The 26,651-nt window shown below is 33.7% G+C and overlaps 1 protein-coding gene across 1 annotated transcript in view; it reads left to right on the top strand.

The window, feature by feature from the left end:
• The window catches only part of LOC140150311 (uncharacterized), a 34,915-nt gene extending 11,480 nt beyond the window's left edge, over positions 1 to 23,435 (top strand). Inside the window, exons 18-41 of the mRNA XM_072172318.1 lie at positions 1,454 to 1,589; positions 2,494 to 2,834; positions 3,004 to 3,133; positions 3,598 to 3,893; positions 4,678 to 4,719; positions 9,310 to 9,358; positions 10,379 to 10,725; positions 11,794 to 11,935; positions 12,167 to 12,447; positions 12,631 to 12,760; positions 13,159 to 13,209; positions 13,632 to 13,778; positions 14,054 to 14,217; positions 14,430 to 14,589; positions 14,780 to 14,806; positions 15,357 to 15,395; positions 16,306 to 16,344; positions 18,656 to 18,921; positions 19,143 to 19,275; positions 20,054 to 20,104; positions 20,471 to 20,742; positions 20,984 to 21,116; positions 22,233 to 22,292; positions 22,809 to 23,435. Of these exons, the coding sequence (XP_072028419.1) occupies positions 1,454 to 1,589; positions 2,494 to 2,834; positions 3,004 to 3,133; positions 3,598 to 3,893; positions 4,678 to 4,719; positions 9,310 to 9,358; positions 10,379 to 10,725; positions 11,794 to 11,935; positions 12,167 to 12,447; positions 12,631 to 12,760; positions 13,159 to 13,209; positions 13,632 to 13,778; positions 14,054 to 14,217; positions 14,430 to 14,589; positions 14,780 to 14,806; positions 15,357 to 15,395; positions 16,306 to 16,344; positions 18,656 to 18,921; positions 19,143 to 19,275; positions 20,054 to 20,104; positions 20,471 to 20,742; positions 20,984 to 21,116; positions 22,233 to 22,292; positions 22,809 to 23,131 (3,759 nt within the window). The 3' untranslated portion in view covers positions 23,132 to 23,435. The remainder of the gene's footprint in view (positions 1 to 1,453; positions 1,590 to 2,493; positions 2,835 to 3,003; positions 3,134 to 3,597; positions 3,894 to 4,677; positions 4,720 to 9,309; positions 9,359 to 10,378; positions 10,726 to 11,793; positions 11,936 to 12,166; positions 12,448 to 12,630; positions 12,761 to 13,158; positions 13,210 to 13,631; positions 13,779 to 14,053; positions 14,218 to 14,429; positions 14,590 to 14,779; positions 14,807 to 15,356; positions 15,396 to 16,305; positions 16,345 to 18,655; positions 18,922 to 19,142; positions 19,276 to 20,053; positions 20,105 to 20,470; positions 20,743 to 20,983; positions 21,117 to 22,232; positions 22,293 to 22,808) is intronic.
• Positions 23,436 to 26,651: the final 3,216 nt, after the last annotated feature.

Genomic DNA, 26,651 nt, shown 5'->3' with positions numbered 1-26,651 from the left:
CGTACGTTGAATTACAGATCCCTAAAAGTTGGACACAATGCTTATATTGCTTAAAGCCATAATTTTTAAAACGGTTTTGGTTTAAAACGAATAATGTTTCACATTGACCGATGTTCTGCTAGGCCACAACAGATAGACATCATAAACTGACATCAATGTTTTCAAACGCCCTCGCGTCTAGTAGGATTGATTAATTTTCCTTTGGGTGGGTGTCATTTTCTTGTTTATATTGATTGTATAAGTTAAAAATGCGCATTACTTATTGATCGACAAGACAAATCAATGCGCACGTACAAAGCATTTTCCGACGACTGGTGAGTTGATTGGATATTGAAAAAAAAACCACAGTAAACAAAATAATGGAAGTCTCCACTTAATTGTCTAACTCCTCGTTAAATTCCATAAGGGTTTGCGAGTAGACCCCGGGTGTCGTCACGCCGATGAGCATATTTTTGAATGCTCAGTAAATATGTGCGATAAACGATGTGCACATCGACATGACGTCAAATGACAACATCTCAGGTCTTCCCGCAAACTGCTCAAAGTTATGGAACTTTCGTTTTTGATGTGTATAGTGTTAGGCCTTTGTTTATGGCTAATGATAAATTGTAATTATCAGCGATAGTAAGTTCATCTTTTGTGAATAAAAATATACCAAGACAATTAACCTATACAATTGTGACTTTTCTCTTTTTCTTTTCAACCAATACATTTTCTGATTTTCTGACACATACGTGAAACGCAGCAGAGGTAACAAGTACCCCAACTCCGACCACAACAGAAATTGCCACGACTGGTAAGATATGACAGAACTTTACAAATTGCATTTGGGATAGTTTGAGATATAAATGTGTGTTGTTGTAACGATTTGTTGATCGATGTCAGTCAAGATTTAATTTTAGACTTATGCATTTCTTGCGCTAATGTACATTGAATGAAAATCCCCCCAATTTGAAAATGCTTCGTGATATTTGAAAGATACAATTAGTTTTAAAATAGGCTAATTAATAATTTGCCATAATTTACATTTGGATCACCATTATCATGTATCTGCTGAAAACGACTAGACATGTAGCCCTTGTTTTTTGTTTCTTTTCATGCGACAACCAGCTATCTTAGAGTACACGCATACAACTGAAACTACAACCTTTCCTATTTTTACAACAACGCGTGAGTATAATAATTATATTCATACGTCACACAACATAACGTACGGGATGAATAATGCTTCTATGTAATGGATGCGTGAACATGACTCTGTAAAGAAAATTTAGCAATCAATTTTATCGAATGTTTCTTTTCACTCTTATCAACCAAACTCTTTTTCTTTCTTTTTGCATTTCAATGAAAGCAGCAGAGGCAACAACTACTTCGCCAACTTCGACAGCAGCACCAACCACTACTGGTAAGAATGTTTGTTTTTGTTCTTGTTTTGTATTTATAACAATTTTAGAGACAAAGTGGAGTGAACTCAAAAAAAGTGTTTAACATGCAACACGTGTTTTTGTTTCATTTCATGCGACAACCAGCTATCTTAGAGTACACGCACACAACTGAAACAACAACATTCCCAATCTTTACAACTACACGTGAGTATAATATATTTATGCGCCACAAAACATAACTTGCGAGTTGATGAATTAATTCTGTAATGATTTTGCTATTTAATGTAATCCAGAATGATGCTTCTATGCAATGAATGCGTTAAACATACCGTATTTGAAATGTTGTTCCTTGTTTACTTTCACACAAACTCGTATCAATTATCTTTCCTTTCTATGAAAAGCAGCAGAGTCAACAACTACTCCGCCAACTTCGACAGCAGCACCAACCACGACTGGTAAGATTACTTTTTTGATTATTAATAATTTATTTAGAATAAAATCTCCAGGGTAGCTCATACCAAGCATAAATAATAATAATAATAATAATAATAATAATAATAATAATAATAATAATAATAATAATAATAATAATAAAATAAATGATGAAGTTTACAGGTCAAAGACAAGGGGAGACAAGACAAATAAGAAAAAGCAAAGACAGACATTTTAGAGAATGTTTAAATTACTGCATAGTGAAAGACAAGGAGCAAAACACTTCTAATGATTTTATACACAAACATTATCAGTTACCTGTGCTGTGCGCAGAGCCGAGGTTTGCACACCAGCATGAAGATATCCTGCGAGACAGGATGAAAAAAAATAATGAATAATATTAACAAGATTATGGCGAACAAGACTGTAATTTATTCGATATAACCAATAATATTGAAACGTATAAATTTATTTGTTAACTTTAGTTCGCGTAAGTAAACGTACCACATCAACGCCTTAGTAGGATGATGTCTAATGTATCTAAACCAAAACGTTGCACGTCTGAGGAGCCTGAAAAAAAGTTTTAAAAATTAAACTAGATCACTACGAGAAAGAGCTTACATTTTCATGAAACGTGACAATCATTACATTTTATGTACTTTTTTGTATTAATCAGAGGCTACATCTGCTACCACAGAAACTACAACACCACCGACTACAACTGTAGCAACGACGACAGAAAAGCCTTGTTATGAAGTTTTAAATGATTTAGACGATGTATTAGTGTCAGAGAAAATAGATGACGAAGAAGTTATAGATGGCCCTGGATACCCGCTTACGTTTCCGACTAATTCATATAGCGACAAAATATACCTTTGTGGCTTATTTTCCGACCGTGTTAATCTAACAAAGATAGATATAATAGTAGATGATCCTAGTGCGATTTTTACCTGGGCATTTGAAGTTGAAAGGATAAATCCCAATACTGGTGCAACGGAGATTACTTCGGTCGGTGAGGTATGTTGATGTCGATAAAACAGTGTTTTATCGTGTAATGCCATGCTATTACTAAAAGCCTGCCCTTTTCTATAAGAATAATAGTAAATAGGTTAGTAAAAATATTTTAAATACCAAAATCATTAGAAGTTTGCCAAAATCATCGATTTTAAATCATTTTTTTCTACAGCCGACATCCGACATGATAGTTGAATACCCTGAAAACGCAATTGTTGATAATGTTATTAAGGCGTGTGTTATCATGGATAAACCAGCTCGAGAAAGTGATATGCTTGTCACAGTCATATACATTGGATGTGGTAAGACGTTTTAAACGATACTCCTTTAATTTGAATCAGTTGTGGATGCGCCCCTCGAGGTTTTCCTCGGTTCCAAAGTCAAAATGTTTAGATTTTTTATTTGCATAATGTCTCAACTGCCTGCTAGGGCACAACAGATAGACCCACCCTCTCTTTATATAATTAATTTACATGACCGTGAGGCATATATGAGAGAATAAAATCATTACATGTTTAATTCGCCGGCAGATCCGACATGAGCTGTGGCGTGTGGTGGTGAACTCAAAGACTTGTAATCGTTAATTTGCGCTGGTTCGAATCTTGTTCTGATTTTTTTTCATAACCGATGGGCAGTTATTAACTTCTAAATAATATAATTTTTGGCAAGGATCATACAATGAAAATTTGACCGATATAGTATAGTATATTATAGTATAGTATAGTATATTAGGCATTTTTTCTTTTTTTTTTCATTTGTTTTACAGAACACCCTTGTGAACACGACCTAAATGAAATTGATCAGCTTGTTGCTACACAAAAGATCAAATCCGGCGAGACAGTAATGAATAGCGTGTATCCTGTTGATCTCAACACATTGAAGGAGAACGGTGAAATCTGCTTGCAAACCGTCCTTACTCAACCAATTGAGATCAAGCATTTTGTCTTTAATGTTATCAGTGAGGATAAATCAGATTTCTCGTTGTCTTATTACATCAGGGGTGAAGGTCTTAGAAATGTCAATAAGACGTTTCAATTGAATGCTGAAACCAGAAAAACTCAGGTAAGAGTTGAATGTGCGAATTCATCATTCCTATTTCAAAATGGATGATAAGTGGATATTTGATTATGAAACTGAAAACGTCATACATGCCACCTGTTCTTTGTTCTTTGCAGTTTTGTATCTTTATTGATTAAATTAACAAAATCAGGGTAATTTTTGGTGTGAAAAAAAGACCAAAAACCAAACACAAACAAAAAATACAGGTTCAATATTTGAATTCTAACATCTTGCTACTTCACTGTCATTATGAAAATCGGATATTTTGTAGTCACATATTTCACACGAAACGAATACGGATAATTTGACCAATACAGAGGTTTAGTACTTTTGAATTCAACTGACTTTTCACGCATTTTTAAAATCAAATTTAGCTGACGAAGAACATGATAGTCGTAGAGGCTAAAACGTTTATTTCACCTGTTATAATTTCTGCAGGAGAATATGCTCTCATGACTTTAATCCTGATCTTCAATCTGTGATAACACTGGAGGTATGCATTACAGATTCAAATTCCTCCAGTGATTTTGCACTACAATGGCAGATATATGGATGCATAGGTGAGGCCGTGTCACTTTTTTCGAATGATATGTATCTTGAAACCATTTATCCTTTTTGTATCTGATATACCGTATTTTGCTGTATTTTACATCGAAACATAAATAAAATATGAAAAACGTAATATACATACATCAGCTTTTTAAATCAATTCAATAAAAGATGAATTGATGTCTGATGTTCATTGCAAACAATGCGTATTTAATGATATATAATACTTTCCCTGCAGAATTATTCACCACATCTGCAACAACAAGTCAAACAACAACTTGTAAGTTTGCTAAGTTTATATTGTTACCCTATAGAACTATGAACGAAAAACTATTCCAAATAACGTGTTATGCAAAGAAACCTGTTTAATTGGTTTCCCAAATATCTGAATGATACACTTCCCTGGCTGTCAGTTTAAAACATGACGTAGTTAATTAAATCCCGATGTTCCAATTGAAAATACATACATCGGCAAGGCGAATTTGTCATATTCTCACAAATTTTTGTGTTTTTTTCTTTTCACGTTACAAACACCAACAGTGCCTACAACAACGACTGGTAAGTAGATTGGATATTAATTGATCGAAAAACGTTTTAAGCCTGTACAGGAAAGCTGTTGTTAGACAACATGAACGTCCTCAATTCTTTTAAGGTTTAGCCAATTATTTTATGAAAACTGTGATAGAGGTTGAAAAACCGAGGAAAAACTTAATTTCATGAATCTCGAGAAAGCACATGTTGTTTATTTACATCTTGATCCAATATCAATAAACTGACATCAGTGTTTTCAAACGCCCTCGCGTCTAGTAGGATTGATTAATTTTTCCTTTGGGTGGGTGTCATTTTCTTGTTTATATTGATTATATAAGTTTAAAATGCGCATTACTAGTTGATCGACAATAAGACAAATCAATGCCCACGCACCCAGCATTTTACGACAACGACTGGTGAGTTGATTGGATATTGAAAAAAGCAGTAAACAAAATAATGAAAGTCTCCACTTGAAATTCCATAAGGGTGTGCGAGTAGACACCGGATGTCGTCACGCCGATGCGCACATTTTTGAATACTCAGTAAATATGTACGCTAAACGATGTGCACATCGGCATGACGTCAAATGACAACATCTCAGGTCTTCCCGTAAAGTGCTCCACGTTTTTGTACTTTCTTTTTTGATGTGTATAGTGTTAGGCCTTTGTTTATGGCTAATGATAAATTGTAATTATCAGCGATAGTAAGTTCATCTTTTGTGAATAAAAATATACCAAGACAATTAACCTATACAAATTGTCTATTTTTCTTTTCAACTAATACATTTTCTGACACATACATGAAACGCAGCAGAGGTAACAAGTACCCCACCACCGACCACAACAGAAACAACCACGACTGGTAAGATATGACAGAACTTCACAAATTGCATTTGGGATAGTTTGATATATAAATGTGTGTTGTTGTAACGATTTGTTGATCGATGTCAGTCAATATTTAATTTTAGACTTGTGCATTTTTTGCGCTAATGTACATTGAATGAAAATCCCCCCAATTTGAAAATGCTTTGTGATATTTGTAATATACAATTAGTTTTAAAATAGGGTAATTATTAATTTGCCATTATTTACATTTGGATCACCATTATCATGTATCGGCTGAAAACGACTTGACATGTAACCCTTGTTTTTTGTTTCTTTTCATGCGACAACCAGCTATCTTAGAGTACACGCATACAACTGAAACTACAACCTTTCCTATTTTTACAACTACGCGTGAGTATAAGATATTCATACGTCACACAACATAACGTACGAGATGAATAATGCTTCTATGTAATGGATGCGTGAACATGACTCTTTAAATATAATTTAGCAATCAATTTTATCGAATGTTTCTTTTCACTCTTATCAACCAAACTCTTTTTCTTTCTTTCTTTTTGCATTTCAATGAAAGCAGCAAAGGCAACAACTACTCCGCCAACTACTCCGACAGCAGCACCAACCACGACTGGTGAGATTTTGTTTTGTTTTTGTTTTTGTTTTGTATTTACAACAATTTTAGAGACATATTGGAGTGAACTCAAGAAAGAGTTTAACATGCAACACGTGTTTTTGTTTCTTTTCATGCGACAACCAGCCATCTTAGAGTACACGCATACAACTGAAACTACAACCTTCCCAATCTTTACAACTACGCGTGGGTATAATATATTTATGCGCCACACAACATAACTTGCGAGTTAATGATTTACTTCTGTAATGATTTTCCTGTTTAATATAATCCAGAATAATGCTTTTTTTAAATTTATTTTTATTTTTTATGACTGTTATCAACCAAACTCGTATTAATTCTTTTGTATTTGAATGAAAAGCAGCAGAGGCAACAACTACACCGCCAACTTCGACAGCAGCACCAACTACGACTGGTAAGATTTGTTATACAACAATTTTAGAGACAATTTGGAGTGGACTTATGGAATCGGATATTAACGTTTGCACAGGATTTTCTGTGGGAGCTGAGTGTACACAAGACATATCGAATTGCATTCTGAATACAAGGAATGTCCTTCTGGTATCAAATAATTTTGATTTTTTTTTAAATTCGCGATATACAAATTTTATGAGAAATTATTAATATTTGATATTTGTATTTTTTTTTTCACAAAAAGACATAAATTGTTTTGGTGCTTTGGGGAAAAAAATCTACAAAATGAAAGGTCAAAATTTGCCATTGATCTTCGGCACTGTTAAATATCAAAGATATCAATTTGTAATAATTTGCCATAAAACGTGTATTATATCGCAAATTTCAATTAAAATTATTTGATACCAGAAGGACATTTCAAACAGATATTCGTTATTCCGGCAATTACGGCCTTATGACATTTGCTATTATTTACCTGGCAGTTAAAATACACACGTACACCAGCATGAGAGCTTAGTAATAGGGATGCCCACTGTCCATACAGTTTCCACTAGAACGATTTTTCATTTACTGTGTGCGTGCACTCACACACGTATTGTCTATGGAGAAACTGATCGATACAAGAAATCCCAGGCCTGTTAAATGGCGTACATACTTGTTTTTGATCCAAATGTAGGCCTATATCAGGGTGTTTCAAGAAATTCCTGATTCCACCGGAAAACATTAACCAAACTTTTTCCTGATTGGTCAGTAAATAGAGAGGACCTTCCTCCATGCAGAGATCAACTTTTATAATGAAAAATTTAATGAGATGAGAACTACAACAGGTTGAAGTGACACCATTCCGTGCATCAGGTGTTCAAACGCAATTATTTCCGAATTTGGAGTGAATCAGACAAGCAAACTTACATAGTCATAAAATGTAACTATTTTTGAAGACAAAATGTACAGGATGTTAAGAAATTTAAGAATGTTTAAGCCTACCGCGACCCATCTCAAATCATGCACTTCTCACTACCATGTCCATTTCATATGCTATCCATCATGGCTTCCATGCACACACAGTGCATTGCTCAATGTATTAAAGATAACCTTTGAGTTGGAACAAATTTCTCAAAATTGGTAGTGATTAATATTACCAAACTTATGCCATGATGAAATATAATAATTTTTGAAGATAAAATGTGCTGACCGTAAAAGATTGAACAATGTTTAAGACTACCGCCATTCATTTGAAATAATGCACTTATTGTTCATCTCCTCTATGGAGATATTTTCCATGGCGGCCATCTATGATCATGCTTGCGGTTTCACCAAACAAACCATGGGTTTTGAGGTCTTATATTTTTTGTTGTATGTCAACAAAATCGATTAAATTTTCAGGATGATCTTATTTTCATGTTGTTATAAGCAAATATAATGTTCCAGATAACGCTAGTTAATAAATACATTAAGAAAAAGTACCTTAAAATTGCACTTTCTGTTAGTAATCCTTTTGGACTTTAACTTTTTAACATGTTCTAGCAGCCCTATATAAAACCGTAACACTCAAAAGGCCATATCTCTGGAATGAAACGTCCGATTAAGATTATTTAAACGCCAAAATGTTTCTTTCATCAATTCCCAGACAATAAGTCTGAATCAATTTAAAAGTACTTCAATTTTTAGTGGACATGCCTATTAGTAACATGAACGGTCTATTGCCATTTGGTCTAATACCATTTCGTCTCATTCCCGTTTAGTCTATATTCATTTGGTCTATTACCAGAAAGGCTAATTGCCACTTAGTCTAATAATTATATAGTCTAATGTCTATTTAGTCTTATATTGTTTGGTCTAATAACCGGTATGTCTACTAACCATATAGTCTAATAACCATTTGGTCTAATATTTCTTAAATAACCGTTTGGTCTAATAACCGTTTGGTCTAATAACCATTAGGTCTAATACTCGTATTGTCTAATAACCAGTTAGTCTAATATAATTTTGTCTATTAATTAATAAACTAAATGCTTGTAAGACTAAAATGGTTTGTAGACCAAATGGGTAATAGACCAAATGGCTATTAGACCTATTGGTTATAGACCAAATGGGTATTAGACTAAATGGTTGTTAGACTAAATGGTTTTAGACTTAATGGTTATTAGACTAAATGGTTATCGGACCAAATGGTTATCGGACCAAATGATTATAGGACCAAATGATTATTGGACGTAGTGGATATAGACCTAATGGGTTTAGACGAAATGGATGTAGACGAAATGGATATTAGACCAAATGGTATTAGACCAAATGGCAAATCCCCATATGAACACCCCGCATCATTGATGGTTAAACACTGTTTTGTCAGATGTGTGCGTTGTTTTGTGTGTGTTGTCATACGACCACAAAATCTTTTTTTCGAGTGGACATAATGCCACTGTAATGTGTTTCCTTGTTTGAAAATTGTCAGATTAATTTCATCTTTAGAAAACAGTTGATTTTATATGGTGAAAGGGACAGTAAGTTCAATATACCAAGACAACTAAAACAATTTTGACTTTATGGCTTTTCTTTTTAACCACAACCGAAAACATTTTCTGACACATGCATGAAAAGCAACAGCGGTAACAAGGACCCCATTATATTATATTTTGGATCGTTTGAGATATAAATGTGTGTCTTTGTAACAACTTGTAGACTTCTGTAATTCTTGTGCTAATGCACATTGAATAAAAAATTAGCAAAATGCTCACCGTTATCATCTATCTGCTTAAAATGAATTAACATGTATCACGTGTTTTTTTTTCAGCTATCTTAGAGTACACGCATACAACTGAAACTACAACCTTTCCCATTTTTACAACTACGCGTGAGTATAACATATTCATACGTCGCATAACATAACTTGAGAAATAATGAATAACTTCTCTAAGGTATTTCATGTTTGATCTAATCCCGAATAATGCTAATGCTTCTATGCAACGAATGCGTTACATATACTGTATTAAATGTTTCCTTTAACTCTTAATAATTAAACTCGTATTAATTATTTTGCATTTGAATGAAAGCAGCAGAGGGAACAACTACTCCGTTAACTTCGACAGCAACACCAACCACGACTGGTAAGATTGTTTTTGTATTTACAACACTTTTAAAGACAAATTGGAGTGGACTTAACGTACTTTTGGCGCTCAAATTGTGGTCATTGTAAAAATTGACCCCCCCCCATTAAAAATATTTAAAAGAAAAAGAAAAAAACCAATAATGACTATATTTTATGATTCCAAATGACCGCAAAATTTGAATGCATATAGGAGTGCGAATACACGGGGAGTGGAGATGGTTTTCAAGCAGTGTTTGTATATGCGCACAAACTCTTTCAGTATAAGTACACTCTGAAACAAAGCCCTCATTAATACGCCTTTATCTGTAATATTCGTTTTCTTTCGATTTGTTCTGGTTTAAATGAAGCACATCCAACCAAACGACAAGTAACTTTTATACAAACTAATATAATATTTTTTTTCTTTACACAATAGCTGCTGCAACGACTACTCCACCTAGAACCACATTACCAACTACATCACATACGACAGTACATTCTACAACAATGCACTACTGTGAGGAAGACCTTAACAGCATATTTAATCTCATCATATCTCGCACGGCAAATGGAACCGAATTCAATGGCACATACTTCCCGATTGAATCGATTGATCCATATAATCCCTATCCTTTGAGTACAGTGCTTACACAACCAACCAAGTTGAAAAAATTGGAAATAACGGGAAGCGGGTTTGAGTCAACGGATAGTGATCAATATATTGTTGAAGTGCGCTTTCTCAATCCAATATCTGCTGAAGAAGAGAGTAGTTTATTTAGCGGGGTATGTGATATTTGAAACTTAAATCCATGTCATAACTTTGTAATATTATTCACGCAAAAAAGTATACATTTTTTAAAGGAGTTTATATAAAGTCTGCACAAAAAGTAACTCAGCTGTTATATATACGCCTATAGATTCAGAACTAATAATTGTTTTCACAATATTTCAACATAGAGAAAATGTTGTTCAATATTAACAACACAGTAGTACTTTTACAGAAAAATACCGAAATTTAAAAGTTGCAGTTAACAGCGATCAATGGTTATAATGCCAGCTGTAAACACGTAAAGCCCGCCATTATCTTCGCGCTTACTTCAAATCAATACAAATAACTGCAACTTTTAAACTGGGGTATCTTTCTTTCAAAACACTGCTGTATTGTCAATATTGAACAAAATTGGACAAATGGGGTATCAAAATGCGCGTAAATAAATCATCCTTCTCTCTATGTTGAAATATTGTGAAAAGAATTATTAGTTCTGAATCTATAGGCGTATTTATAAGCAAATGAGCAAATCACTGAATGGGTCTTTAATATTGCCAACATTTTGGTAAAAATTGAAAACCAAAATTAGAGTAAATGGCCATAGTTTAGCTTACTGTGGCGTTTTTATCATTATTATAGTCATGGTGTCGATTACTTAACTTAACTAACATACAAACTTGAGGGCTATCTAATGGGATGATAGCTGAGCGATCGTTATGAGAGGCTTAACCTGAACAACAACATGTGATGAATCTACATATTTAAATAAAATTTATATTGTATTAAGAATTGAAATTAAAATATCATTATTGCAGCCAATATAATTTTGCTAATTCAGATTAGGGTTTTATTCCCCATGCGTCTGTAGCATCATAGCACTGTACATTTACTGTTCAACATTTCGCAAACGGCAAGTAATCATATTGCGAGTTCAGAATCTCTTGTGAGGATCGATGGGAATTTAACCAGCAGAACGTTTTGCCATAATAAGTTAAGCAACAGTCATGGTAGTTGAAATACCTTATGAACATTGAAAATTTTGAGTATATTTTAATTCTTGTATTACTTGTTTGTAATTGCAGACTGTTGGTGATATCAATGATTGGATTGCAAATAATGTAAACAGTGTCATAGGCAATGTTATTACAATTATAATAACGCCCAAATCATTTGTAAATGATCCAGGAACAGACAGCCGACTTGACATCACATTTTTCGGATGTGGTATGTTTTAACTACAATGTATTTATCACTGTAACTATTGTTTCAAAAATTGGTTGAATGTATTTCATAATGTTAAACTCATATAATGTTTAATAATATTTAAGTACTTTCTTGTAAAAAATACCTTGCCATGTCCAGTTGATACATGTAAGCCTTGAAGCTGGAAGATTCTATTGGCACTGGATCCCATGGAATATAATGCAGTTTTATTTTGTTTTCGTCTCCTTTTAGAACACCTCTGTGAGGACAATCTGAGGGCAGTGTATGATCTATTTGCTACGGAATCAATTAATGGCATATCTACCCTGCATCCCGGAGAATTCTATTACGAGTTCGCTGGAAAACAAAAAAGCGAATTAGACATCAAGATTAACAGTCTACTTTCAATTCCAATAATCTTGGATTCAATTGTGGTAGAAAGTAGTGAGAAAACAACTGCTATTACATTCGCATTATCATTTGAACAACTTGACCCCATGACAGGAGATGTGGAACAAAGAACTGTTGATAAGGTAAACAATAATAACACACGTAAGGTCTACTAAGAGAGATAGAATAAGAATTAATGTTTTATGTAATAATATATCACTATTATACAACTAAATCTGAATTGAAGATCCAGTTTTAAAGGTTTCTCTATTTCACTTTCAATCAAATGTTGTGTCACTTTTTTTCTGAATGTGTTCAAACCGCAGACATTCACTGGTGAGAGTAGCGTGCTTGATCCAAAACCTGAGTACGTCATAGAGATAACGCTGGACATCATTGACATAGATCCTTGGCCCACTGATAGTCTGAACATTCTCAGTGAAATACTATGGATGCGTGGGTAATTTATTTCAAAATATTACTAATATAAAATGTTTGAGCGAAAGAGTGTCATATCGATTTCATTAGAATAAGTGAGTAAATGGGTGATTGTACTATTCAGTGTAAACATTTAATGATTATTCATTATTGAAAACCCATTTTTAAAACATCACCACATTCGTTGGGCCCGCTGTTTGATGAATGAATGAATCAATCAGATGAAGGTAATAAAGTTAGTAAGCTAATTTATGATAAAAATAGTGAATACCACATACAACATAAATATAAAGTACGATATTTAGTATATCAATAAGGTAAGTATTGAACAATAGTGTGTGAATAGGTAGCATACGTATTCAATGATTTTGAAAAGCATAACTAGAGTCTAACATTCAATTTTGTTCTTCCTTCAGCACCACAAATTCCAGTACCAACGACTACGCCCACGCCTACTCCGATAATATGTAAGTTGATAAGCACGTTTTTAAGTATAACAACAAAATTGCATCAATATTTAAAAAATGGATGCCCCTACCCACGCACTCCACCCCCCACCCCCACACACACACACCCCACACGAGAAAAAAATCTTCTTGGGACAGAAATAACAAACTGGACAATCATATTTTGTGTAACTTTTTGTTGAAATTTGTTTTCATTTGGGGTCAGTTTTTGCAAGTGGTACCGGACATCTTCGAACAACATCCCTTACAATTTGACCTTCCTAATGATAGTGTAAAGTGTGACGCCTTCACAATTCTGGTCCATTTCCCCTTACTATGGTCTTGATTCAAATACGTGACCTTCATACATTCATAAAAATTGTATTGAGTCAACCTTTGGCACATAAGTTTTTCTAAATAATACTTTTCTATATAATTCAAAGCCACTACTTCAACACCGTGGATTACAACTCCCGCACCACCTTGCAACGATGTTTTGAATGAGATTGTTATGATCAATGCAACTGCTGAAAATGGCGACACGAATGGTATCGATACTTTCACCCCCGTTGTATCGAACGACACAGAAGGTAGGTGGCATTTTCATATAGTTATTTCATATTTTGAATACTTACAGAACACCTGAATGACCAACTAGGCATGTATATATTTGTACACCTTTTAACATGTGGTTAAGGCGATATCTGAACTACTGATTAACACGTTGTCAGATGCAGGTTCGGTTCGTGATCATTGGGTAACATACAGCTTCGTAGTAACTGTCTATCTCCGCCACCGTTAAAGCCAATGACTAACACCGTCGTTTGCTTCTTTTTTCTTGTTCTTTTTGTGTTTCCAAATGCAGGAGAGAGATGCTATTCAGCCGTGTTTATTCCACTCATTAATTTAGAAAAAGTGGTGTTTAGAGTACTAGACACAGATTTAATAGCTAACCAGTTTGTGGCGTCGGTACAAGCAAGTACCCTAGGAACTATGGGGTTCAATAATATCCTGCCGTCTTTTCCAAATGTAAGTAAATCAATCATTATGTAATTACGCTTAGTTTTAAAAGAACCTACTTAGTAAGTGCGGTTGAGCCTTATCGCCTTGGTACATTTTGATCACATACAAATAATGCAAAAAGAAGCAAAAATAGAATAGGTTATTATTACATTTGCAATTAAGACTTTATATTAACGTAATTTCATGCATTTATAAGCCCTCTCATTTTCAATTTTCAGAACTTTTTTGAAGGTGGCGAAGCAAACACTTACGTGTTTTCAGTGTCACAATATCATGAATATGAGCAAATTATTGGATTGCAAATTTGCATACTACAACTTGATGTGTCTCCAGAAAGAGATCCGACATTCCATATGACTTTCTACGGGTGTGCACAAGGTAGGCGCGAAGTAAACCTTGTCAATATTCGTTATTGTGTGATGCTCATTACATGATGACTGTAACTGGTGAATAAAACTAGACGAAATGATTAACATATATCATTGTAAGTGACCTTTGTCGTCCATCTATAAAACTAACTATCAAACAAATTTGATGACATATATGTATCGTTATATTTCTATTTCAGAGTGTATGATGACAACTCTTACGGCAGGTAATTGAATTGCAATTTCTTTGTATTTCTTTTGACCTTCCATAGGCCAAACTTGAAAACTATTTTTTATAGACGGGGTAGCCAAGGCAAATGCACTATAAAGCATCCATGCATTTAAAATAGCTGGTTAAGTATGTCTACTATTCTGGCAACAATATAATCCAAGTCGCATAATCCAGATAATAAAAATGATAATTTAATAATAATAATAATAATAATAATAATAATAATAATAATAATAATAATGATAACAAAAAAAAAGAAGAAAAAACCGACCAAAAACCTACAAACCAGAAGGTATATATGTTATTTATTGTAATCAACTATGACACGTGCTTTACATTTTTGTGTCCTTTAAAAGATATTTTGGTCCTTGATATGGTGAATGTAATAAGTGGAACTGCAATATCAAGATTGCATGGTTGTTAAAATTATAATGACAACAAATCAAGATCCTTGCGAAAATTGATAATAAAATAACATAAAACAAATTCCAACGAAATAATTTGGTCACTTACAATACATTGCTTTTAATAATATTTTCCTATAGTTGAACATACAACACCAACGGTACCTACAAGACCGGAAGGTAAGACATTTATTTTAAATTAACTCAAATTATCTAAAAAATATTTTTTCATTTATCGAGGCGATATATGTATATCATGGTGAAATAAAAATAAATAAATAAATAAAAATAAAAAGGTGCAACCATTGTATAGTAAAAGAAATACGGTACTAGGTCGTGTTATTTTTAAAACAGGGGTAAAATGACTAAATCCTTTGACTCCCAAATTTATAGTCCCAGAATTAAATCCACTTACAAAGATGAATTAACAATATATTGAAACATGTTAGGAGAAGAAAAAGGCGTATTAGGTAGATATATAATTTTCAGAATTGATTGAATACACATAGTTGTGAGAAAAATGTATCAAATGAGGGATATTCTGTCTTTAACTGTTATATCGAGAAGTGCAAGGTGGATATAAAATGGTGAAGAATTTAGAATGCCTAGTTACATTACAAAATCCAAAAGTGTAACATAAATACAAGAAAATTTTTTTCACTGTTTATGGTTGTCGTATAAATAAGTTTCAGTGATAATATTCCTTAAAAATCAAAATGATCATTCATAGACACCAGTTCCATGTCATTTGAAGTCATAAAAGAATGACTCAAATAATTTATTTCCCTAACGTTTACTCAAATTTGAAATCCGTTGATATTAAAAAATGAAGTTATAAATCATCAGTGATGTACTACCTTTTGGCTTCTACTTTTAAAAGCATGTAAGCTACGTTGATACCGATGCCACCAATAAAACTTCGAAATCAAGATTCTATGTTTTTGTCCAAAGTCGTCACAAAATTGTCAATGGGTGTATGCCCCTTATAATGACAGTAAATCATGATCCATGAGAGAACTCTCGATACAGAAATGACAATCAAATGTTTCAGCCACTTACAATACATTGCTTTTAATAATATTTTCTATAGTTGAACAGACAACACCAACGGTACCTACAAGATCGGAAGGTAAGACATTTATTTTATTCAATTAATATATTAAGCCTAATCCAAGTACTCTACATTTTGTGTGGACTTGTATAGGGGAACCAGTGTAAAGGAAATACGGTATTAGGCCGGCAATTTGAAAACGGGAAATTACTCCCAAGTGTATAGTTCCAGTTAGGTTCCAATAAAGGATTAACATATTAAGCAGTTACGCATGACATATTTATAAATAATTGAAGGAGATGAAAACTGTTTTTCTTTTCGTTCCTTTAAAAGGATACCATGCGAGAACAGTGCAAGCGCATTTAACATAAAGTCTGCACAAAAAGTAACTCAGCTGTTATAAATACGCCTATAGATTCAGAACTAACACATATATCAACATAAAAAAGAAGGATGATTTATTTACGCGCATTTTGATACCCCATTTGTCAATTTTGTTCAATATTGACAATACAGCAGTGTTTTGAAAGAAAAATATCCCAATTTAAACTTGCAGTTTTTTGTATTTATTTTAAGTAAGCGCGAAGATAATGGCGGGCTTTGCGTGTTTACAGTGCTGGCATTATAACCATTGATCGCTGTAAACTGCAACTTTTTAAATTCGGGTATTTTTCTGTAAAAGCACTACTGGGTTGTTAATATTGAACGACATTTGACGAATGGGGTATCAAAATGCGTGTAAATAAATCAGGATTGTGAAAACAATGCTGAATCTATAGCGCATTTAACATATTATGCAGACTTAATGTTACACGGTTAAATAAGATTGAAATCAAAATAGATGGAAAATACCTTTTGTGGTCATATTGGTTTCCGGGTGACCTTGTTATAATTAGCTAACGTTTTGGTAATCAAGAAGCTATTCCTAGAATTTATTAACACATAATGATGATTTGGTAAATAAGAAAGTTATGGCGAATGAAAAAAATTAGAACTCTAATAATATCAACATGCTATTTTTGTTAAAACCAATAATGTATACGTTGTAAAACAGTCTCTGTCAATTACCATATCTTGGTTTTACTTATAATTATTTCTCAGCAGTTGAGAAGACCGCTGGTATTTCATTAAACTCCTTTACGTAACAGCACAAACATAATCTTAAATTAAACGATGTCAAATATGACATTACGTGGGTGGGTCAGTATGTAATGAGAGTTGACCTGTAAACCCAATATGGATTATTTTCATGGATATTCTCTATCATCGCATAAACACTGTACCACTGTCTTTCAAACGGCATTATGTAATCACACACTTGATTACGTAACAGTATTATCATAAAATCAATAGACTAGGGACACTGCCAAATCACGCAAAAAGGCAGGTTTTTAAAATTGCAGCAAAGGCATAAGTACATATTGCGTATGGCTAAATTTTAGGCAGGAATAAAAACTAGGTCCTGGGTCTACCTTTGGTAAAATATGAGACTTATTAAACTTAGGTGCAAATGGGACGCCCTTGAACTTCAATAACTGTAGGACTTAAAGAGAGTTTTGGAATTAAATCTAATACTGGAACTTATTTTTTGCAACTATTACTACGTTGAAAATCCACTTATACGGATCAATACTTGCTGTTTGATTTAAAAATTCCATCTACTGAAGAGGCTAAGTTGGAAGAACGCAATCATCTCAAATCTGAGATAGGTACTTGTTTGTACCAGAAACAAAGTACAAAGTGCAAAGTCTCTGACAGTGAGGATTCAAACGCATGTTCAAATGCATCAGCACCAAAGACCCAGTTATATAGGTTTGAATGACTTACATGCACCTCAAATTTGCCAATCATACATTTGACATGTTTGAGGATAAGTGCTTGTGCCCGATAGAGAAATTAAGTGGTTTGAAAGAGGGGTCAAGGTGGTCATATAAGTCAATCCGGAGGAACCTTCGCTAACAATGGAGGGGGACTTCGCCACAACCTTTCAATCCAGAAACTACCCCAACGACTCTCCTGTGACGTCATACCATCAAGTGTGTCACAGGTATAATAGTCCAGTGCCTTATCAGCCAGCCTGATGATGGGTCTTGGATGAGACGCGATACTGTTGCTATCAAAACTAGTAAGTGCAGGTGAACAAATGTATTACTCATTTTATTAATCCATGTGGTTATAAGTCGACTCTCATTTCATACTGACCGACCCACGTACTCAATTGAAATGATATAATTATAATTCAAATTCAATTCAATGTTATATACAAAAACGTAACATTAATCCCATATGTTTATCTCAAAAACACCATTATTTTGTCTGTTCTCAGTCCATGTTCTAAAACCAAACTCAAAGACACATTCATTTATTTTAAATGTTTTTTTAACAACAGGGTTGGCAACACCTCCTTGCATAGAAGTCCTACACTCCAACGTCAATCTTATCAAAAGATCTACCAATGGCGGACCTGTTGATAACCCAAACGAATTTACGGCAAACTTTACGAAGAATCCATTTGGAACAGTCACTTTTACAACAACATTTAAAGGTCCCTCGTCGGTGACAGATGTTGAAATCACATCAGATTCATTTGATGAAAAAGATATCTGGAACATTGAAGTTGAGGATTCTATCGGCATTATTCACAATAAGTCCGGGGTAAGTTAACGACGGCTCGATATTTTTTAATGTATATCAAAAGTAGACTACTCTGTGCAAGCTTATTTGGAGTGGTGTTCTGAACTTATGTTAAGACATGTTTTCATGTTCAATTGAATCATCTTTAACCTTAAAAAGTAAAGCCATTGGATCTTTAATGTAATATCAGGACTCTAATCAAGAATGGATCATATTGGACATATTTCTTTAACATCTTTTAGACCGTGGACAAGATCAAAGATTGGCTGCAAGAAAATAATATTAATGACGTAGTAACAATAGGTTTGACCAAAATGAACGACGCCGATGATGACAAACAGAACGAAATCTACGACGTGAAATATTACGGTTGTGGTATGTTTGATCTTTCTAATTTGCGATACCTTCCACCAATTGGTTGATTTGGTCAATCTTAAACCTCTAAGAAACTAGGCGTGTAAAATCTTAGACGTCTAAGATTTATTGGTCAATAATTTGATACAAAATAGATTAGCATTTCTTTGCCACAAAATGTTAGCTTTTACTGTCAGATATAACCCCTTTTATTTTGGAGCCGAACAACTAAAGGCAAAGTAAAGAAATTGGAATTTACTACTACCTGCGCCGATGTCGCCAATACATTTCACTTTTTCTTTTCGGTCGTGTTATGATACGATCCTGTCTTGTGTAGATCATGGTCTCGTACTCAATCAATCACACGTGCTTTGGTTTCTACGCAACAACGAGTATATCGCGTAACTCGCTATGAGTGTAGTATTCGGCGTAGTAGAGCTACAACCGTCATACTACGACCACTTCTTAATAGATGATAATATTAATCGGTTGTTGTTACTCAGTGATTCCAAACTTACGCCCGCGTAATTCACAAAAGCACATGTAAATCACGAAATACGCAAAGCGCAGTTCGCATTAAGTGCTGCTCCCAGCTATTTGTAAACCATGTTATATCATTACACGATGTTACGAGTCCCGCCTATACAAGCTGATCATGATTGTAATGTCATCGAATTAGGAACCAAATTGTGATTACATTTACTTACCTATTATTTATGTATTTATTTAAAATTAACTGCTACTCAATTCAAAAGTTAATTTTACCTTTATGTGTCTTTGTTTCTCACTTTATCATTAGTTGAAGTGACCACGGCAATAATACCAATGTTACCGACAACCCAAGAAGAAGGTATAATTCGAGGCCATTGAAAATGTTCTTCCTCAATCCTCATTCCTTACAAATCGGATTGTTAAAGTCAATAATGCGCTAGTAGTAGAAAGTGTCAGTCAATTACAAGATTTTATTTTTTATTTTTTGTGCTTCGTTAAACTGCTTTTTGCTATAGCACGTAAATAACCTGACATGTAATCATACGTGCAATATGATATTATTGAAATGATTATTGTAATTAATGATATTACATACAAAAATGTCAACACTCCCATGTGTTATCGTAAAAAAACACTAATATTTGTTAGATATTTGTAAATTCTCAATCGATGTTTCAAACCCAAACTTAAGCAGACATTTATTCATTTAAATTGGTTTGTTTAGCAACAGGGTTGGCAACACCTTGCAACGAAGTCCTACACTCCATCGTCGATCGTGTCAAGTCACAAACTACCAATGGCGAACCTGTTAAAAACCCAAATGAATTTACAGCTAACTTTACGGAAAATACCATCGGAACAGTTACTTTTACAACAACATTTAAAGGTCCCTTGTCGGTGACAGATGTACAAATCACATCAGATTCATTTGATGAAAGAGATATTTGGAATATTGAAATTGAGGATTCTATCGGCATTATTCACAATAAGTCCGGGGTAAGTTGAAGACGGCTCGATATTGTTTATGTCCTGCGTACATGCACGAGTTACTAGGTATATCAAAACAAGGCTAATAATTATGTGCAAACTTATTTCGAATGGTGTTCTGAAATTATGACAGTTTGTTAAGACAGTTTTGTCTTCATTTTTAATTGAATCATTTTTATGTTTAAAAGGTAATATCAAGACTCCAATCGAGCATTGATCACGTTAAACACATTTCTTTACAATATTTTAGACCATTGACGAGATCAAAGATTGGCTACAGGAGAACATGATCGACGACGTAGTCAAAATAGGTTTGACCAAAATGAACGACGCCAATGACGACAAACAGAACGAAATCTACGACGTAAAATATTACGGCTGTGGTATGTTTTAGTAGGCCAACGTTTTATACGTAACCTTCATAGAACCTCAAAAAAAAATCACGTAACCTAGGACGTAAACTATTGGATATTGAATCGATGACGAGCACCAGATCTGTGAATCTCTTCATCATTTAAGATACTTAGAACTCTTTCACTACTCATTTATTTGATTAATTCTTTAAGGTCCTGGTAATTAGTACTGGTAACGAATAAACAAGTTAAGGCAATAGCTTGCTCTTGGTAACAGGAAAAAAGCATCTTTAGCTATTCAATGAGTGTCAATTAAAACGAAACTAAAAATTGCCTGTTAAAACTCCAGATAAAAATATGATAATGCAGAGTGCGCCGACAAGGGAATTGAACCCCGAACTTCTGTGTGCGAGACAGATAGGCAAAGACTAGACTAGGCTCTCTTTTACAAATGGTGCTGAAACCAGTAGCTAATGGGTGTGTAACACATATCAGTGATGTCACATATATAATGACCTCACAAAAAGTAACCTAGCCGTCATAAAAACTGGTAAAACTTAACAAACATTTATCGAAAACACCAGGAAAACGACAATGTAATTCCGGAAATTATTTAAAAAAAACACATTTGTTAGTATTTTGGTCTACTTAGTGTAAGATTGAAGGTGACAATTGATCATTCTCATTTTTGCAGTAAATTGAATTCAGTACAAAGATAATAGAGGGGAGGGTTATATACTAGTACCACATTACCTGCGTTTTATTATAACCGTTGATCAATGCAATATTCCAATGTTTTTTCTTCAAAAACACTGCTGTGGTTTTTTTTAATACGATTAATAGTTCTGTTTCTATAGGCATATTTATAACGGCTGGGATACGTTTTGTGTTGTCTTTATATTATAACACAGCATACACTGGAAGACTGGATCAAATAATGATGATTTGTGACGTGCCATGTCAAAAGGAGACACTTTTGGGCAGGTTATCAATTTTAAAGCTTTTACATATTTTAAATATAGAGATATTTTGCTCCACAACGCCGTTTCCCCAATGAAATAGGACATTCCTAATTCCTAAGAACAAACAGACACCGATATGTTCTTGATAATAACGGAAACAATGAATAAATTTATATTTCGACAGTTCAAATGTCTACAACAAAGGCGTCACCTTCGGCAACATCACCTGGAACGACACCTTTTGGTAAGTTGTATTTTCTCATTTTTTTGTGTTTACACATTTGGTCCCTCAAACTGTGTCATTTGATTCGCGGGAATATTTTTAAAAGAATATTCTTAATATCTCTATATAAATTGTCAATGACCCTGACATGCCTAATGAAAATAAGCCGTCATTTGAAGGCTCTCTTGGATTATCAAAAAGTGTAGTCCAGCAGTCTTATCAAACTAATATCAGTGTAAAATCAATACAAGAACGTTATTAACTATGGTATTACTACGATAAAATAACTTTATAGAATTTTCTTTCTCTTTCTCATCACATTCAAATACTTGACATGTAATGATGCGTACAATATGAAATTAGTTTATTGAAATGGTTATTGAAATTCATGATATTACATACAAAAATGTCAATACTCCCGTGTGCTATCTTTGTGAGCCACAGTCCCCACGGGTGAAACGACGATTATTTTCCGTATTTGTACAATAACTTGCCTATTATTATAGTAATATGTTATACTTTTCAATTAAACTGCAGTTCCACGAGAAGAAACCTGTCAGCCTCAAACAATGGAACGTTCCATTTCAATTCCTGATTGCATCAACTATTTCATTATCAGCTACGAAATATGCAGAGGACAATGCGAGTCACATTCAATCTTTCAACTCGTGGGTGATCTTCAGGCTATACTAGGCGACGTTTGTGAATGTTGCAAGCCTGCTGCAACAAGGACACAAACTGTGTCCATTACTTGCGATAGTGGTGTCCAAATGAGTTTCACTTATCAGTCTGTAACGCAGTGTAAATGTTTGTCATGTCCTGTTGAAAGCACCGAAGCCCCAGTAGAAAATGTTCTGTAGTGAATTGGTGTATTGTATTAGCCTTTCCTTTATAGCAAGTTAGATCATTCAAATTGTTTATCACCAATTAGAAAATATAATCATGGTCACTTAAATCTATTACAGTTTCGATAGATTTACATTTTATTTGAGGCTTATATCACCAATGAGGTTTGAAAACGACAAAAGCTATAAATAGATTTAGAATAATTAACTGATCTACGTGAGCTTACTTGCGGCTTCGAAATTTGAAGTTGTACTTCGTGTAGGTCCAGTTTTCTAAGCCTTCATGAGAACTTCGCTATCGGCAAGTATTAAGGACAAAATTTTTTTAAATAATAAATTAAAATTATTATAAGTAAATATTCAATATGAGACACTAAAATTAATAATAAATGCGAGGACCACAGGGGATACATTCCTGAGAGATATAATAATATATGAGCTCAGATTAACTGGCGCTTTAATAGAGGAGAGTAAAATCAGTACCTTTCGGAATCGAACCAGCACGTACTCTTGATTTCATGTCTTTGAGTTCACCACACGTCACAACAGCTCATGGCGGATCTTCAGGTGACTTATTTTAAAATAATGATTTTCATGTAATGATTTTAGGTTTATAGTGAAATCGGGATATATGCCGGGGAAATAAATAAAGTAAATTAATTAAACAATGGATGAATTTACTATTGTTTTGTTTCTAGAGGTTCAGTTTATGATGACAGATTATTATTTCGCCTCGCTCATTAACAGCTCATTGGTTAGAGGTCCTATGATCAATACCTCGTTAAAGTCACAGATTGCTATTGATTGTTTCCCCCGGTTGTTTCCCAGGAAAATGACAAGCGAGTAATATGAGGTGTAATCTGGGGTGTAATTTTTACTTTGGGCACACGAATCGCCTTACAATTAGGGTCTGATTCCCTTTAGGCCACCCAGGTCACCCTACAAATTAGGACCACATGTCATGAATTAGACCATAACTTTTCACATTTCGTGTTTCATTCTGCATGTTCTGGGTCTTTAAAGACAACCAATGTAGCTCAGTGTCAACACCCAGTATTATAAATTTTTTTTTCCATACAGCTCAATCTCCGTTAAATCAATATTCTATTATTGACACAGATAAAGAAAGTTTACATATGCATTGTGTTATAGGACTTGCACCTGGAACTTAACTGAATGGGCTAAATGTGTTCCTTTATACCTATAAAGTATAATTGTCATTCTCAAAATTAAATATATCTCAATTTTTACATTGGATTTCAAATTTTTGTAATTAAAAATGCAGTTTTGATATCCGCAGCAAGCTGCAAGGCCCCGCTAATTAGGCACTGCTTTTTGGTTTTATAAAGAAATCATCATATGGGGGTATAGAGCATATAAATCGTAAAACTAATGTGTAGAATATATCCAAACGCTGTGGTATCTCATATTGATAGTCATGGTATGCTTAGCCTGAGTCAAACATCTCGAACAAAATCGTGATGCGTAGCTGTTGAAAATGAACTTTGAACTGAAAATACACGGCAATTTTTTTGACACGAATATAGGGATGATATTATGTGTGTGAGGCTCCTAGCAAACACAGATATGTTTCTATGGGGTTATATAAAGATTATGAAAACATTTTTAAAAACCTCTTATATGAAAATGCACTACAACAGATTTTCAAAATATGTTCGTCGACAGATAATAACATGTTAATATGTTTTGAATTAAGTTTTCAACAATTAATATATACCCTTCATTTAACCCGACATTTAAACGTTTGCTGTAACGTTTTGTGTTTGCTGGGTTGTTTTGAACTCATTGGCCTTTAGTTATGGTTTACAAAGAAATCAAAATATAATATAATAGTTATAATCTCCATATTTAAACTATATTCTTTGTGTAATAATCCAATCACACTCGCTATTTCAATTGATGAGTAAAATGGGCAAAGTAGGCAAACACTTAAAGATATTATCTATATTTTCCCATTTAATATGAACTTGATGAACATGAAAATACATAAATTAATTTTTTTTGGACAAGTCAATTAAATTATATTATGATAAAACCAAATTTACTAAACACAAATGAAACCTCAATCACGGGCACGCTTGATGGGGAGTTAGATTAGTGAAATTTACATTGATTATTTAAATCGAAAAGAATTCGTCTTAATTATTTCACGTCGTTATGGTCAACTAATAAATAAAGTTTAGAAGGTTATAAAGGAAGGCATGTTTATAATGTATTGTTTCGTATTGTTTGGGTGAATCTATGTGTTAAATGTAGTTAATCTGTGGTTATTGTTTATTGATTTCTGTTATTGTAATGTCGATTATTTAGAGTATCGTATCTACTGACGGCATATTGCATAATGTAATTTATTTCAACTTAAACATTACTTGCCCAATGCATTGACGTGTATGTAGTTCTTTATTTGATTTTTTATATGTATTACTCACATAAAGAAAGCCCACACTTATATAACCCACACTACACCAAAATTTGATTGATAATGTCGTATGCAGAATCTTGTTAGCTCCAACACCAAATTTACTACCAAATGCTCTAAATTCACAGAGAGGTAAATGGCAGAGCGCGAACAATGACATAGCCCGAAACAACCGCTAGGTCATATCGATCGCATGGGTTTTAAATTAACAATTGAATAACACATGCACTTGGGATAGTCGACAGGGGCCATCTTGGGTATAAAGCAAGCTTGACCACATAATTGCCACGCTAAGTAATTTCGACCGCGGTGCATTGTTTTGATTTGCAACTTTTAAAAATGCACCAACTTTCATAATACTGGTATCACTCTTTGTCAATTTAGAGTGTTTGGTAGCAGCTTTGGTATCAAATTGGAGCTAACCAGATTATGCACACGACCGTATCAATCAAATTGTCATATATAACACGATCAGGTTTTGGTGTAGAACGGGTTACATATTAGTGCGGACTTTCTTTAAGTGAGTAGTTTATATCAAAAGTTGTTGGAATAAAGGTCATTTAAGTGGTAACGTATTTTAATACGTTACCAACTTGAATTGTTTTTGAACTATTAAAATAGTTCAAAAATAATTTTAAAAGGCAGTTGCTATTTTAATGTGAGACGCCGTTATGTCGGTTTCATGTAATGTGTTGCTTGCTTTTACTGTTGCCATTGACAAAGTATCTGTCACAAATGTTGTCATATTTATCTTCTCCATATTGATGCTGGTAATATCTGTTGCTGTCATAGTACTCTACTGCCTGTAAACACAATATCAAAGTTTGATTTGTCGCCCATATTTGCTTTAATTATGTTGTTCCTGGTTTACACTGTATAACATGTTTTGCCACTTTATTAACTGTACACATCAGAGATAATTCTGATGGTAATAACTGGAAGTTGGTAACACTAATATAAAACACGTAAGTTTCTTTTTTGTCTACATTAATTTTGATAAATCATGGTACATAATATTAAAGACACGCATTTAAAGCACAATTAAAGAGCACATATTGCTTGGTAAGCAAACGTCGGTTTTCCTGAAAATCATAA

This window comes from Amphiura filiformis, chromosome 4 (assembly GCF_039555335.1).
Source record: "Amphiura filiformis chromosome 4, Afil_fr2py, whole genome shotgun sequence".
Lineage (NCBI taxonomy): Eukaryota > Metazoa > Echinodermata > Ophiuroidea > Amphilepidida > Amphiuridae > Amphiura > Amphiura filiformis.
The sequence above is the reverse complement of the archived record's forward strand: the minus strand, read 5'-3'. Positions and strand labels throughout refer to the sequence as shown.